General features: G+C 41.5%; 4 protein-coding genes across 5 annotated transcripts in view; 2 read left to right on the forward strand and 2 right to left on the reverse strand.

Annotated features, from left to right (window-relative positions):
• LOC131104468 (receptor-type tyrosine-protein phosphatase V-like) overlaps positions 1 to 14,228 on the forward strand; it is a 90,490-nt gene that overhangs the window by 52,482 nt on the left and 23,780 nt on the right. The window lies entirely within an intron of this gene.
• Positions 914 to 4,914, reverse strand: LOC131104253 (cytosolic sulfotransferase 3-like). The gene is made up of 8 exons (XM_058051240.2): positions 4,764 to 4,914; positions 3,602 to 3,740; positions 3,381 to 3,509; positions 2,072 to 2,172; positions 1,826 to 1,952; positions 1,649 to 1,746; positions 1,409 to 1,583; positions 914 to 1,322 (listed from the first exon to the last, which is right to left on the reverse strand). Exons 2-8 carry the CDS (start codon positions 3,738 to 3,740, stop codon positions 1,195 to 1,197), a joined length of 897 nt encoding a protein of 298 aa, XP_057907223.2. The 5' UTR covers positions 4,764 to 4,914; the 3' UTR covers positions 914 to 1,194.
• wdr46 (WD repeat domain 46) lies at positions 5,378 to 12,016 on the forward strand. 2 transcript variants are annotated; one of them, XM_078796503.1, is made up of 15 exons: positions 5,378 to 5,513; positions 5,644 to 5,736; positions 6,249 to 6,332; positions 6,409 to 6,521; positions 6,623 to 6,710; positions 6,820 to 6,881; positions 7,009 to 7,113; positions 7,206 to 7,356; positions 8,512 to 8,747; positions 8,886 to 9,039; positions 9,121 to 9,271; positions 9,869 to 10,059; positions 10,139 to 10,252; positions 10,335 to 10,486; positions 11,951 to 12,016. In XM_078796503.1, exons 1-14 carry the CDS (start codon positions 5,457 to 5,459, stop codon positions 10,452 to 10,454), a joined length of 1,719 nt encoding a protein of 572 aa, XP_078652629.1. In that variant the 5' UTR covers positions 5,378 to 5,456; the 3' UTR covers positions 10,455 to 10,486; positions 11,951 to 12,016. The 2 variants fall into 2 exon arrangements, with proteins under 2 accessions (XP_078652629.1, XP_057908302.2); XM_058052319.2 differs by lacking the exon at positions 11,951 to 12,016 and having other exon boundaries at positions 10,335 to 11,923.
• b3galt4 (UDP-Gal:betaGlcNAc beta 1,3-galactosyltransferase, polypeptide 4) lies at positions 12,021 to 13,720 on the reverse strand. Its single transcript, XM_058052320.2, has one exon. It carries the CDS (start codon positions 13,552 to 13,554, stop codon positions 12,448 to 12,450), a length of 1,107 nt encoding a protein of 368 aa, XP_057908303.2. The 5' UTR covers positions 13,555 to 13,720; the 3' UTR covers positions 12,021 to 12,447.

The raw sequence follows: 14,228 nt of genomic DNA on the forward strand, positions 1-14,228 counted from the left end.
GGGTTCTCAAACTCAATTTACTTGGGGGCCACTGGAGCTAGGGTCTGGGTGAGACTGGGCCGCATCAGGTTTTCCAAAAAAAAAAAAATTACAAAAAAACGCATTTATTAAAAACAGAAAAATGAATAAATTTTGCTTTGGTTTCGATTTTCTACAAGAAAAGCTCTGATAAAACATTCCACTGTTCTCAAATATCTTAATTTTTATTTTTCTGCACAAAATAAGATGAAAAATAAATAAAGAAATCAAGAATAAAGAAAATCAATCAATCAGTAATAAATAAATATAATAATAATAATAAAAACTTAAGAAAGCACATATAGTTGGTGGGTAGACAAATTATTTTTTTCAGATTAAAATGAACAAAGCATTATTAGAGCCCTGTAGACATGACAAAACACGACTATAGTCACATTTATACTCTTTTTATTTACAACATATTGCGCAACTGCAGGGTCTTGAGACACATTCTAACTCGCAAACTAGAGAGCTAGCGACCTAAACGGTAGCCTTCAAGTTATTCCCTTTAAACTTAAATAGCCAAAAACTTACCCCTTCCACATGGATAGGGAGGATAACTATTAACAGTTATTTAACCTTTAAGATGAACATGAATTAAACGTAATATGGTATCATGGGTACATGATACCATACAGCATCCATATCAAACTTGCGCGGGCCGCACTGACATTAAACTTTCATATCAAGGCGGGGGCCTCAAACTAGTGTCCTGCGGGCCACATTCGGCCCGCGGGCCGCGTGTTTGAGACCCCTGTCTTATACTCATAGTTTGGCCTTGTGAAAGCATATGTTAATGATGTGCGTGAATGTACAGTGGTATGAAAAAGTTTGGGCACCCCAGATAATTTTCAAAATATTCCTTTATGAATAACTGGTTGTTTGGATCAATCAGTTACATTTTAATTTAAAAAAAATAATTATTAGTTAATTAATCCAGTTAAATATATCACATAGCAGACCAACACAGTCATTGATAAGAAGTGAAATAAATTTTATAGGATTTACAGAAAGTGTGCAATAATTAGTTAAGAGTTAAAAGTAAGCAGTGCATACATTTGATTTGAATATTTAGTACTAATTATTGGAACACAAACACATATTTGGTAAGCTCATTGACCCTTGACCTTCACGCACAGGTGAAGGCAATTATGAGCATGGGAAACTTCATTCGGTTTAAACAGCAGCAATATCAATTTCAGTGCGGAACTTGAGTGTGGGATCTGTCATTTTTCTCTTGTAGTCTTCGTCAAAGCGTTCGTTCTGAGCCACAGTGAAGTGGTCCTTCCAGTTAGCAACTTTTCCTGCATGCGGGCATGGACAATACATCAGTATGATCTCGTTTCCATATCATACTACATACATAGTATTATTTTTTTGAAGCAATTACCTTTCCGCATGAAGTGTGAAATTTTGAAATCCATAACTGGAATTGATGAGTGGTTGGCCATGTTGTTCTTTTTCATATTATCAAATTCTACCATGCTAATGATGCTTTTCTTCTGCTCCTCTGAAGGAGACAAACCAACAAAGCTGCACAGTTTGTCCATTTCATATCCGGTATCCTGCAAATACATTGCTTAATGAATGAAATCTGGCACGAGTAAAAGCCAAAAAACAAGTTCAGTACCTCAGTTAGATCTTCATAGAACATGTAATGGATCTTTGAATATGTCTGCTTCTTCTTCCACCAGCCGTTCACATGATCATACCAGGATCCAAACACCACTGGAACCAGCATAAAATACATATGAAGACTGTGGAGTATCATGTATCATTCATTTATAATAATTTATAATACACCTACACTTTCCTTGCATAAATCTCTGGAGGTATACGCTCCAGTCTCCGGGTTCAGGCTCCGCCATGTTCATGCGATCAAAGTGGAAATAGGAAACCGCACTGTCTTTAGCGTTACGAGCCAAATAAACGATCTACAGAAAAAGGGAATAGTTTTTGTTAAACAAATATCACGCATGCTTTAAATATTTCTGGGAAATATGTATTGTTAAATTCCCTTAATGTTACATCACGTGAATAACAGACAAACTACCCGGCAGTTTTGCTCCCAAAAGGATTTTGGCACAAACTGGACTGGAAAATGAGTTTTGATGAGTCGAGGTGAAGTGACGAGATTTTCTGCCAGTTCTGTACCTGTGGAGGGATACAGAGAAGAAGGTGAGAAATGATAACTTTTCAAATGTCATCACCAGATCTATAAGCCAATTAAGCACCTGCTTAGGGCCCTGTGACCACTAGGGGGCCCCCGAGAGCAATTCACTTTTTCATTCATTTATTTTCTACCGCTTATCTAAACTAATTAACTAATTGAAGATACTTTTTTTCCTTTTCGCTCCAAATTATATATTTTTAGACATGTTACCAACTGTTGTTTACATTATACAGAAACTATATTTATATACATAACTATAAAAGTGGAAGTCCCACACATGACAGACATAGTTCTTCTGGATGCGGCGCAGTGAAAATCCATTTTAAAGCAAGTATCAGTCTATGTCGATACCGTCCTTTATCACTGATATCGGCCGATACCGATTGATCGGAGAACCCCTAGTTACAATGTTCTATTTGAATAATGAAATATTTTAAAATGCTATATGTTGTTGTGACCACTAGATGGCAGTATTATGTGTATGATGAGTTTTGATGGATGCCTCAGAGTGTTTATTGCTCCACAAAATATTGTAATATAAGAAGACTAATGGGTTGAATACTCATGCAAGTACTTCTGTGAAAGGCTAAAATTAACATTTGCATTTTATTACTGATGCTTGCTTCAAAAAGTGAGCATATCTACCATATTCCCTCGGCTGAAAATCTATATTGCTGATAGAATAACTTTATTTTGTTTGTTTTACAGCTTAAATTTAAAAAGAAATCCAATATTTTTGTCATTATTTCTGTAAGGTTGCTGCTGGTTAAATTATATTGGGCCACATGCCAATGAAAAAAAAAAACAGTGGGACGGAAATGCCCCCCATGCCGCACTTTGGACATCCCTGTGGTAGGCTATACATTCAATGCTAGCTAACGTTAGTAGCTAAACTTTGCATTCATTAGCTGACAACCAAAGGAACATGTGCATGTGTGTGTTTTACATCAGCATAACATGCAAAAATCAAATATGTTCTTAACTAATGTATTCAAATTCAAGTTATTCAAAATAACAATCATGCTTTTATACTACTTATCCTCGTTACGGTTACGAGGGAGATGAAGCCTATCCCGGCCGACTTCAGGCAAGAGGTGGGGTACACCCTGGACTGATCATGGACAACCAATTATAAATGGATGTTTTTGGACTGCGGGTATATTTTAGTATATGAATTTACTGGTTCAACCTTTTGGCACAGACGGGACTGCCATCTCCAAAAAAGGCACTCTGTCATAGATTGACATGGATGTGTGGCGCTCTGGAGAGGTTTGGCCAAAATGAAGGAGATCTAGGATGCAGGAGACCCATGTGGTTCCTAGAGGAGAGCGAAAAAAGCCGATATCAAAGCCGTTTTATTGCAGTGTGTACATTTCTAGGAGCTTTACATGCTTATGTTTGTCAGGTGACCTGCTTTGGGATATGTCGCAATAAGTATGTCATCCGGCCTGGCTTGAAAATTTTGAACATTGTCCCAGTTGTCTGTGAAATAGTGGGTCATTGAGACTCCGTGGAAGTCGATCAGTTTTGGTCGGAAGGATGAATCCATCTTTGAAAAAAATAAAAATATAAAAATAATCAAATTGGTTATAGACAAAAACAGACACTTTTATAGACAAAAACAAGACTTTTGCAGTTTTTACACTTTTGCATGCAATTGCTGCACATGTATATGACATATTTCATGTTATTATCTATGCTAACTCCAAACAAAACTTCCAAAATTGGAGTCAGCTATTTCCCTTCTCTCATAGTCCAGCCCCTTCCAGCTGCATAGCTTGGACAAAATTCAAAAACACATATAACATTTCTCTTGAACGTGCCAGGAAGATCCTCTTCAGCAACCTAGCAAGCTTACAATATTTATAATTTCTCATATTTGCAGGTTTGTTTGGGTTTTTTGTGGGGAAAATGCAAGTTAGACATGGTTAGCGAGGTCAACTTCCCCTTGTGAGTCTTGGCGCATTTCCAGAAATTCTTTCTGTGGTCGTTCAGCGGAAGCAATGGGAGGGAAAGCCCATACAAAAACACCAAATACAAACCACATCCTGTGTACAGCAAAACATGTAGCAATCATTTACCATTGTTATTGTCCGTTCTCACATTAAAACTTTATTAGTTTGTCTGAATTACAAAGAAATGACCGTTATAATGGGCTGCTCCGCAGCTGGACTCCATCTGATATTTATAGCTTACGGCTAATTCAGTCATGGACATACATCCATAGACGCCACACATCCAGTGGGTATGCCCATAGTCAATGTCACCGCCATATTGGATGTGGCAAGGCTACATGCAAGTGCTGTAAATATACTACTTACATTATAAAAGTTTTCTACGGCTTATCCTATTCCTATTCCCACAGTACAAATATTGTTTGTTTGCATACAATATTAATTATGAACACATTATAGGCAAATCACAAAATCATTGATTGATAATGTCAATCAAGTAAAAAGTATGATGTGGAAAGTGGCTCAACAAACCCATGATTTATGCTCAATATGCAGCTCAACAAAACTTGAATTACCTGAACATAATTCAATGTTTGCAATGGTGTTGATAAACTTACTTGCTAAAGTCCGGTCCTCTGCTTTGTGCTCGATGCGCGTTCACGTAAAATGAGGACTGTGACGTAATTGTATTCTACTTCCGCTCAAAAACTGAAGGGAAAATAGTATTATTTATGGAGCCACCGAGGGGACATGGAGGGGAAAGGGATGGATAAAAAAAGGACGAATATTTGCGAGACCTTGCGAAACTTCACTTATGCGAGAGAAAGCAAAACTATTTACATTAAGAGCATTGTACTTGTTGTGGTGACAGCGGATGTTTGAGGTGAAACTTCAAATTAAGAGCAGCACATTCGTTGAGTTTCTGACATGACTGTTTACTTATAGGACAAGCAGTACCCAGAGTGAAATAATCCGATGTATATATAATCAATATATTTCCTTTCATTTGCCAGTACTGAAAAAGATGTGTTTCGAGCAACACGAATTCGGACCGGATGTTGAGCGTTTTATTTTCAAAAGACGACCCAATCTGAACCATCACTGAATTGAAAACGTATTTCAGTATCGCTCTATAGTATAGCTCTATGATTGTGCAGTGAGTTGTGCATAAATGCTGAAGATTGAAATTAAATTAGGCATTTCCACCTCTATTATACTCCTTGTATTTACATAGTATCCGATCCATAGTGCATTTCCCAGAACCGCTACTACCAGAAGTGACGTCACCACAAAGCGACGAACACACAAAGATGGCGGCTGCCAGCGAAAATACAACCAAAGATTTACACGCGGTGAAAAAGCAAACGGTAACCATAGTAAAATATGTGAACGCTGTAATCAGTTTATGTCGATGGCCGTTGTCGATTGAGATAGAAATACTTTTGCGATATACCTTGACTTAAAACCTTAGCTTCTAAACTTACTTCTTTTTGACAGACTCCAGTTCGTTACTGGCACCAGCTGAAAGATGGCAAGGAAAAAGGAGAAAAGAAGAACAACCAAGGACGCTGGAAAAAAATCATATCCGGAGTAAGACTGTTACAACGTCCTGTCGAAATGCTTACAATGTGCTTTGATATACGAAATGAGGGTTGACTAATACAACAAAATAGCAGATTGTCACACCAAAATGTAAATGCATCATTGTCCTATTCAACATCAGTACCAGAACCAAAACATTCAATTGCTAGTAATTATACTGTATTTTAAAACAGTGGCAAAATGGTGAGCAGTATTGATGTATGCAAATGTGTACAGTCTGTATAAAGTACAGAAGGTAGATTCAAGTACTGCAAAGCTTATTTATTCTTTCAGCTGGAAAAGAAATACTGCAAGTTGTGATTCTATGGGGTGGATAACACAACCTTAGTGTCTGCTTCAATATATTAATAAATTATTGAAAATGTGTGGTCTTTTTAAAAAAATGAATGAGGCACATATTGGCATATATTATTATTCTGTGATTGTATTTCCCAGCTCCACTTGTTTGTTCCCTTAAGTGTAAGTATTTGTCTAAACCAGTTCTCATCACGCTCCTTCAGAAACGGGATGTTTTCCCAGGACCCGCTCCTATTCCAAAGGCCAGGATGAAGAAGTTTGCCAGGAAAGAGAAGTCGAACGAGCAGGTCAATAATCTAATACTCCTTCTGAATACGCCAGTTTAGCCGTTTCCTGTTAATCACATAATTGTTTTTGTTGTAGATCTCAAGCCACTTTTCCAAGCTGAAAGCTGCCGTTGCTCAATCAGATGAAACCTCAGAATTGGCTCAAAAACAAGCAGCCCGGTTTGACCTTTTACTACCGGAGGAAGCAGGGTAAATCCATTCAAGGTTTCTTCATGTCTCACTTTTTCAGACTTTAGTCTGAAAATATACGTATATATATTTTTAAAGCTGCTACAATTTTTCTCTATCAGATTTCTGGAAGGAGACGAAGGCGAGGACACGTGTTCAATCTCACAGCATGACATTGCAGAGGCTGTGGATATAACATCCGGGGCTAAGGTGGGTAATGCCATTCTGTGTGTAGTTGTTCTTGATTGTGATCGATAGAATTTGTGAGCCTGAAATTGTGTAAATTGTATTTAAATATTTATTCTAACTTTGTTTGCAGTATTTTAACTTGAACCTGGCTCAATTTGGACCGTATCGGCTGGATTACAGCAAGACTGGACGGTCAGTGCCTCACTTCTGTTGACATATTATGACAATTTTTTAATGTATTGATATGATCAGTTTTTATCAAATAGCACAAGGCAAGGCTTTTGTGTACATGTTCATATTCTTGCTCATTCGTGCTCAGTCACCTGCTTCTTGGTGGGAGGAGAGGCCATGTCGCTTGTCTTGACTGGCAAACCAAACATCTAATGTGTGAGATAAATGTGATGGAGTCCATCAATGAAGTTAGGTAAGGCTTTTGTAGATTCACACACACACAAAACGCACATTTCGTCCAATTCTTATACTATACAATAATTTATATAAACCTGCACATTTCAGATGGCTTCACACTGAGAGCATGTTTGCGGCGGCTCAGAAGAAGTGGCTGTACATCTACGACTCAAATGGAATAGAGCTTCACTGCATTCGCAAATTCAACGATGTCCTTCGCATGCAGTTTCTGCCCTACCACTTTCTGCTTGCTACAGCTGTAGGTTTATGATGTTTTATAAACTAGCACAACCACTGAAATGTACACTAAAAGGACAAAATATGTCAGAAACTGATTAAGTTATAGTTTAAAGGGGACCTATTGTGCTTTTTCCACTTTTCTGACCTATAAATGTAGTTAGAATGTTGTATTCTCGTGTTAAACGATGCCAAACATTCAGATAATGAAGTTTGCTCATTTGGAAGTTAGCCCTAAAAGAAGTTTGAGAAGGCTAAAAATGCTAGGTTTCAAAAGGCGTGGTAAAACTGCCCCTTTGTGATGTCACAGAGGGGCAGACGTCCTTATATGGACGTGGCTGTAAGCCAGCAAAGCTCTCTGCCCAAGCTCCGCTGGCAATAGCTTGTACAGTATTCCTGATTCCCTACCAGCAAAACAAATGCGTTTAATCTGTCAACAGCATTTCACACTGGACTGTTTTGTAAACATGGGCCAGTATGCAGCTAGACTAGCAGACTAACTTTCCAATGTTACTTGGTTGTGTTGAAGAGTCAGAAGTGCAAGTAGTCACGGAGCAAAAGCCCTAGCATACGGGGGGCGGGGTTGCTAATAGCCGTTTCCCACCACAATGCATTCGGTTACTGATGTTGAAATGCTAAAAGTTACTTACCATTGAGAGACGTCTTGAAGTAACCTCCGACAAACGGACTGTCCAGTGTCTGCTTCCAGATCAGATCTGGAATCCAACACATGCTGTATGTTAAAAGCCCACATTTTAAAAAGATACATCACTGTTTATCGTTTACAGCGAGTGGCGAGTGTGACTAACCACAGAGGACAGGCCGTGGGTGCAATAAATTAAAACAGAATTAAAACACAAAATCCAAAGAAAGACAGCCGAATAGGTGCAGATTCTATAGAACTATAAAGTTTTGTGTGGTGGTTATTGTGTGTACCTGCTCTACAGGAGTCCACAACTCTATACAAAGGGCCGCAGCTTCCATACTAACGCTCTTCTGCGGAAAATGGACAGAAATTCCAATCGACCACCATCTTGTTGAAAGTCTTCCCAGCACAGTGGAAGCGGTTATAGCTGCAAATGGGGCACAACGCCATATTTATTTTTTTTTACTTTAGTGTGTTTATTCTGAAAAGCTTGCTGTGATGTGCTGTGGTGAAGTTGTTGTCTGTGTTTAGAGCGCTACAGGTTTCCTGCAATACCTCGACGTGTCTGTGGGTAAAGAGGTGGCGGCCATCGCCACCAAGATGGGACGCCTTGATGTGATGTGCCAGAATCCCTACAATGCCATTATCCACCTCGGCCACCCTAACGGCACAGTCAGCTTCTGGGCGCCCAATCAGAAAGAAGCCGTCGTCAAGATGCTCTGTCACCAGGGAGGAGTACGCTCTGTCACCGTGGACAAGACGGGAACGTGAGTCACAGATTTTGTCACGGCATTGCTACAGAGGCTCACTCTGCCACGGAATTATATTGTGCAACGGTAGCCACAATCTGCAGTTTCTTCCATGTCCGCTAGAAGACACCATTGTCATGTGATCTGTTTTGTCAGATATATGGTGACATCGGGCATGGACAAAAAACTCAAGGTGTTTGATGTCAGAACATTTAAAACCGTCAAGTCTTACTTCCTACCTGGCGGAGCTTCATGTTTGTCACTGAGCCAGCGAGGGCTGTTGTCCGCAGCCACGGGGGATGTCGTCCAGGTCAGTCACACGGCGTTGCGTGAGCAAACACTTTTCACTGATAATGTGGCTAATTTTGACTGTTAAATCTCCTTCCTGCAGGTTTACAGGGACGTGTGGGCTTCTGAAACCGTGACTAAACCCTACATGGCTCACAGAGTGCGGGCGCCCGCTTGTGCGCTGCACTTTTGTCCGCACGAGGACGTGCTGGGGATCGGACATGGACAAGGCTTCACTAGCATGCTGGTACCAGGTCTGACCTACCTTTGATTTATACTGAACGTTAAGACTTGGAATGAATGGAAATCATCCAAAAAGTCCAATATTGATCAATCACGTTCTCAGTAGTAGTCATTGAGTGACGTCCGTTTATGCAACAAAGGTTTTCAAAACAAAGGTCTGAACTTTATTCACAGAACAGACTCATATGACTCATATCAATATCAAATGTGAGTTGGCTCAGTTTGCTATCACGTCAAAGGTGACTCCTATAGAGCAGCTACACACATTAACGCCAGAGCGTACAAATTCTGCACCTCTTTCTGCAGTTTCTATGGACTTCTGCTTCCGACCCAAAAGGTCTGTTTAATTAACTCCACTCCGGGCCCTCCTTTAGATACGCCCACTTCACTGTGATTGGTCACACTCCCAAGTGTTCTCGAGAACTTCTCGATGCGTAGATTGCAGGCAATCTGCAGCCCATTTAAGGAAGTCTGGATCACATTGACATCAGTAGAACTATGCATAACCGAGCGTGCAGAACCATCCCAAACTACTTTCATGTCTCACTTCCAAATGTGCAAACCTCACGATCCCGACACATATTTACATTTCTTGCTTATTTTTCCAGGAGCGGGCGAGCCGAACTTTGACGGCCTTGATTCAAATCCATTCCGCAGTGCTAAACAGAGGCAGGAATGGGAGGTCAAGGCCCTGCTAGAAAAGATCCACCCTGATCTCATCAGTCTGGACCCCAGAGAACTGGGGAAGGTGGATGTCGCCACCTTCCAGCAAAGGCACCAAGACAGAGTGGAAGCGCTGGTCAGTTCCAGGAGATTCAAAGCGTTTAGATACAATGTCGTCGCTAGCTCTGTGACGCTAACTGTTTTTGTTTTCTCAGGGCTTCGATCCTCTTGCCAAAGAAAGATTTGTCCCCAAGCATAAGAAAAAAGGTCGCAGCTCAACTGGCAATTTGGAAAGGAGAAAGAAACAAGTGGCTCACGGCGAAAAGAGGGTGAGAAATCGCATTAAATCCAGCGTCATTCTACTTGCGTCCACTGAGTCTTGACATTGATCAACTTCTTCCCACCCTCCAGACTCTAATAGCTCAAAGTATGGAGGACAAAATGAAGATACAGAAGGAAAGAAAAGCAAAGCAATTGAAGGAATCGGCATTAGCAAGCCAAAAATCGTCTCTGGACCGATTCAGGAAATAGCAGCGGACGATGCATTTGGCTGCCAAAACCAGGTGACGTCCTGTGAGCATCCCTTGTATGACAACAAAACACATCATGTCCCAAAACCAGATAGAGAAAATTAATTGGATGAGGAATGTTCATTGGTAATCAATGTTGAGTGCTGTGGTGGTGGGGGAGGGGGGGCGACTTTTTAATGCCTTTACCCCAGGGCGCTTTTTTGTCAGCATGGGCAGCTATTAAATGGCACGTGCTCTCCTGACCTTGACCGTGTTTTCATACGTGAACAAACCGGATTTGTCAGATAAAGAAGACAAGATTGAAAATTAGCACAGAAAATAATACAGCTTGGCTTTGTAAGTTGTGGGTAATGCCACAGAAGTATTTAACATGGGCTAATTAACATCTAATAGCCCCACCTACATGATACTAAATACTGTGGAAAGTAGACATTAAAACCAGACACCAGATCACATCTCGCGTGTTAATAATATGTAAATACTATTTTTTTAAAATCTAATTCCAATAAAATTCAGCATTTTTATAAAGTTAGAATACTCCAGGCCTCATACTTCTATAATTTTTTTTTATTATTGTGGTTGTAGTTTATTTTAATGGCACAACCAAGCTGTCCCAAGTCACAACATAAAGTCATGTAATGGTGTCAGTACGTATAAGTCAAAGGCCAGCCACACCTTCATCACCTTATGAGGACTTTGACAGGCTTTCTCGTGTTTCCTGAAGCTGGTTAATTATTAATTATTGCACACTTTATTTTCAGTACTCGGAAACGTCATTGAAACTTAGCATATTGAAATAAATCAAGGAAACGAAAATATGGAAATGTTTATTTAACTGATTGCATTCCATTCATCATATTTCCCGAGTGTAAACATATTCTCTCCTGTCGTCATATAAAAAAGCTGCTTCGGTTACATTAACCCCACCTCATCAACGCAACGCCGAGCTCATGTTTACCCTTGCCGTAAAACACATTATAAATACTGCTGAGAGTGGGACGAGAGGGTATCATGTTATTTCTGTTCCCTACTGCTTCTAAAGTAAGATTTTCTCTTTTAACATTCTATTTAATTAAAAGTATATTGTGCTTACATATACTTGATACAGATATCACTTTAAACAGTTAATTACATAGTAGATACATGGTCACATTTTGCTTGTCCGGGAAACAAAAATAATAAGACTATGCCAGTGCTTGAGATGAAGTACAACGTAGTACATGTTACACATATGAAGGCATGCAGCCTACAGGGGTGACATAATTCTATTAGGTAGCCAATAAAGCCAGATATTGTTTGCCATTGCTTCTTTTTAGCAATTGTGACCTGCTAATATTTTTTTCCTGACCTGCACAATTTTTAATCAAACATCAGGGGTGCAATAATACGTGTATCTGCATCAAACCGTTTGACGCAGGCAACCATTCACACTCACATTCATACCTATGGACAATTTGGAGTCGCTAATTAACCTAGCATGTTTTTGGAACTCACCAGAAAGAACCCATGGAGAGAGATGGCCCAGGGTGGAATTGAACTCCTAGCTGTGAAAGCCCGCGGGCTCGTCCACCGTGCAGCCCTATACCAGCCTTTAAATTAGAAGAGGCAACGTGACTTTTCTTTGTGAAAATATTGAACCTTAAGACAAAGGAATCGAACTACGATTTGTGTGCATCATTGCGCTCCTGTAAAACGTGTTCTTTAGCCCTCATTATGAAACTTGCTCAAATCAGCAATGCCAAATAAATAAGGTAATCAATGCTAGTCACTCAGTAGTATTCATACTGTAATGTCTACTTTGGTCACTTATTGTTAATAAACATGGTAATATTGTGTGCCAGTGCAAAAACAAAAGATGCTGGGATCACATTTCCAAGCTTCTATGACGTGTTCCTTTTCTGCAGAACGGTTTATGATCTTACAAAAATAGACATTTTTTCATGTTTGCTATTAGCAGCATAGAACTGAAGCGCAGCCCCCCCAATACGTCCCGGTCACAACAGGCCGAGAGCCGAGCCCAGCAGCGCCCTGACTTTGCACAAGCTGAGTGACGCTCGCATGCTCAGCCAAGGGCAGGGCGGCGATGAGTGGATGTCAGCCCAGTAGTGCAGCATATCTCTGGGCGGGACGTGGTGCACAGACACCATGGCCTGATAACAGCAACGGCCATACGGTACACCGGGGCCACCGGAAAACAGGGGGCAGTGCGTGGGCAGTATCCCGGCTGCCTGGGCGCACAGACCCACAAACACGTCTTCGGGGGGAAGAGGCGTCGATAGAGGTGATGCCGTGGCTGCCAATGATATTTTGAGCAACGCAGAGCGGGACAGAACATAAGCAGTACCGCTGCAATAGTCTGGGAAAACCGAAAGCGGGTATGCCCCCTCAGGAAGGTACTGCTTGCTGTCCGGATCCCGGTTTGGGGCCACACGGAGATGTACCCTGCCCAGGTACAAGTCTACTTGTTCGTAGGGGCCGTGGCTTTTATTCAGGAGGTGCAGCAGAGCACTGGGATTGAACATGACATCATCATCCACTTTTGCCATAAAATGAGCCTGGGGGCAGAAGCGGCGGACCCAGCTCTGCATGGATAAAGTCTTCAGTGTCAAGTTGGAGTAGGTGTCCAGGAAATGCCCCTGAACCAGGTCTCCTCGCTCCCTGGCCTCCTGAATGAGCAGTTTGGCCAGTACGGTGTCAGACGGCACACCTAGCATGAAGAGGGTCATAACCCTGAGCCCCCTCACATTGGTCTCTCCACCCCATGTGTCCCTGATGTTTTGGCGCGCCCTCTGGTTCGCGGGAGCGGTGGTAACCATGGTGATGAGGTAAGGCTTTGCACGCTGGCACACCAGAGGACTGGGCATGAGCAGGAACTCCTCGGGTCTGGTGGGAGGGGCGCTCTGCGGGGGGAAGACGCCGGCGTGCGGCTCCAGCATTGCGTTCATGCGAATGGACGTGATCCAGGATTCGATGACGTCTATGATGAGCAACGCGAAGACGGCTACGCTCAGGGTGGCCGCGCAAAAAACCGAGAAAACGCCAAAGCGGCTACTCCGTTTCCCGAACCGAGGAATACATGCCCAGAGCCCTCTGACGATCATCGTTGCTCGCTGCTGTGTTTCCGCAAAAACCAGCGGCTCTCCTCGGTGTGTCCCTCCTCTCTCCTGCTTGGGAGCAAAGCCGGTGCGGATCCTGTCTGTGGATGCTGCGGTCGCCCTCACTCAAGTGGGCTACGCGGCTGCGCACGATCCTGCAACCTGCACTCGAATCGATTTCAGTACATGTCATTTAAAAACCACACCCACTTCCGTACTTGTGTTAAACGGCGACACTTAGCGGATGAGTGGTGGTACTGCAAGAGAGCTTCGCCTTCAACGTGAGGTCATGCATTCAACCGACCTTTTATGACTCAGTGATGACCCCTGTGGGACTAATAAAGGCATAGCTGATCTTACCTCTTGTATTGTATCAAAAACAATAGGATATTCATGAGGTATCACTTGTAAACCACAGGGTTTAAGTTTAAGTTTTGGCTTCTTACTTCCTGTTCTTCCCAACTCCATTTGAAACCCTTTCTTAGGATTCCAATAAATGACATCTGTAAGACTTTGTTATTTAAAGGGGAACTATTATGCTAATTGAGTTGTGTTTTCCTGTACAGCAGCTACACACAATAACCCGCACAGAAAACTGTTTAGATTTTCCAGAATCTGCACCTATTCCAGCTGTATTTCCTTGGATTTGTGCTTCCTGCCCAAACGGTCTGTTTTAATTT

Source organism: Doryrhamphus excisus, linkage group LG15, assembly GCF_037039965.1.
Source record: "Doryrhamphus excisus strain RoL-2023G ecotype Guam linkage group LG15, RoL_Dexc_Guam_v1.1, whole genome shotgun sequence".
In the NCBI taxonomy this organism is placed as follows: domain Eukaryota; kingdom Metazoa; phylum Chordata; class Actinopteri; order Syngnathiformes; family Syngnathidae; genus Doryrhamphus; species Doryrhamphus excisus.